The sequence below is a fragment of the Rhagoletis zephyria genome, unplaced genomic scaffold (genome assembly GCF_001687245.7).
Source record: "Rhagoletis zephyria isolate East Lansing unplaced genomic scaffold, Rhagoletis_zephyria_1.1 Rzeph_scaffold_70086, whole genome shotgun sequence".
NCBI classification, from domain to species: domain Eukaryota; kingdom Metazoa; phylum Arthropoda; class Insecta; order Diptera; family Tephritidae; genus Rhagoletis; species Rhagoletis zephyria.
The window spans coordinates 1-1,328 of record NW_016227137.1 but is presented as its reverse complement, the minus strand read 5'-3'; the positions used below and the strand labels follow the sequence as shown (position 1 = coordinate 1,328).

The 1,328-nt window shown below is 44.7% G+C and overlaps 1 protein-coding gene across 1 annotated transcript; it reads left to right on the top strand.

Moving 5' to 3' along the window:
• Positions 1–625: 625 nt before the first annotated feature.
• On the top strand, positions 626–1,273 carry LOC108357079 (reticulon-1-A-like; the record flags this gene model as incomplete). The annotated part of the gene is made up of 3 exons (XM_017608173.1): positions 626–833; positions 896–1,034; positions 1,098–1,273. Coding segments are annotated over 3 exons (523 nt in total), but the record flags the coding sequence as incomplete, so codon positions are not given.
• Between the last annotated feature and the right edge of the window lie 55 nt (positions 1,274–1,328).

Below are 1,328 nucleotides of genomic sequence, written 5' to 3'. Positions count from 1 at the left end.
CTGATCTCACCACTCCTTTTATCTGTGTTGCTGTGCGGTGCTGTGCTGTTGCTTCCTCATGACACCACTCACTCGTTTGGAGGTCACACTTGTGACCTGACTGACTGACCAACTTGGCCAACACTGAGCTCATACTCTCTTTTCAGTTGGCTTCTCTTTTTTCTTCCCTTTGCTCTCTTTCACTGTTTGTTTTGCTCTGCTTTGCACTGATCATGCTGCTGCTATCTCTGACCAGATGAAGAAGCTTTGAAGATGTTGCCCACTTGGCAGAACTGCCGACTAAAAATAGCACAATTGATTATTGGCGGGCGCGCATCCTGTTCTGGCACACATTTTCGACTGTCGATTTCACCATCGCTTGCACACACTGCTTTTTCATAGTGACTGGAAGTGCAACCAGCAGCATTTTCTCTCTACTAATTTTAGCCATAGTGATCATAAACCACTCCCACCAATTGCTCTCTTAGCAACCAGATTTTCCGTGAGAGCGGAAATGGCAGAATTTAATAGTTTTTATGCTTTATACTTTCCGGTTCAATAAGTGATCGCAATGGTTACAACTTTTATAATTAGCACTATCGTTTTAGAGGCAGAGGTACTTATTCACTGTTTCTTTGTTTTTCAGTTGCTGAACTCGTCTACTGGCGTGATGTGAAGAACTCGGGCGTCGTTTTTGGCGCCGGCCTGGTCATTCTCTTTTCGCTGTCCATCTTCTCGGTCATCTCTGTGGTTGCGTACACGCTTCTCTTCACCCTTCTGGGCACCCTTTCCTTCCGCATTTACAAGAATGTCATGCAAGCCGTTAACAAGACCAATGAGGGACATCCCTTCAAGTGAGTACCACGCAATCTTTAGTGTTAACCGTTGTTAATTTGTCCTTTTTTCTATTCCTCAGAGAGTATCTTGAAATCGAAATTGCCCCGCCCCAAGAACGAATTCACGAGATTGTAGATTCAGTTGTTGCTCACGGTACCTGCTTCATTAACCGAATGCGAAGTGTTCTTCTCGTTGAGGACCTGGTCGATTCACTGAAGGTATTGTCCAGCTGCATAGAGAAGTTTAAACTTTTTACTAACTCTTGATTTACTCTTCACCAGTATCTTCTCATCTTCTGGGCTCTCACCTACATTGGCGCCTGTTTCAATGGCCTTACCTTGATTCTGTTGGCGTACCTCGGTGCCTTCTCCCTTCCAATTGTCTACGAGCAGAACAAGGCTCAGATTGACCAGTACCTGGATCTGGTGAGCAGCAAGATCTCGGAGATCAGTGACAAGTACGTGTTTTGATCACTTTTGCTAAGGTCAAGCCTTTACTGATGACTCATTTTT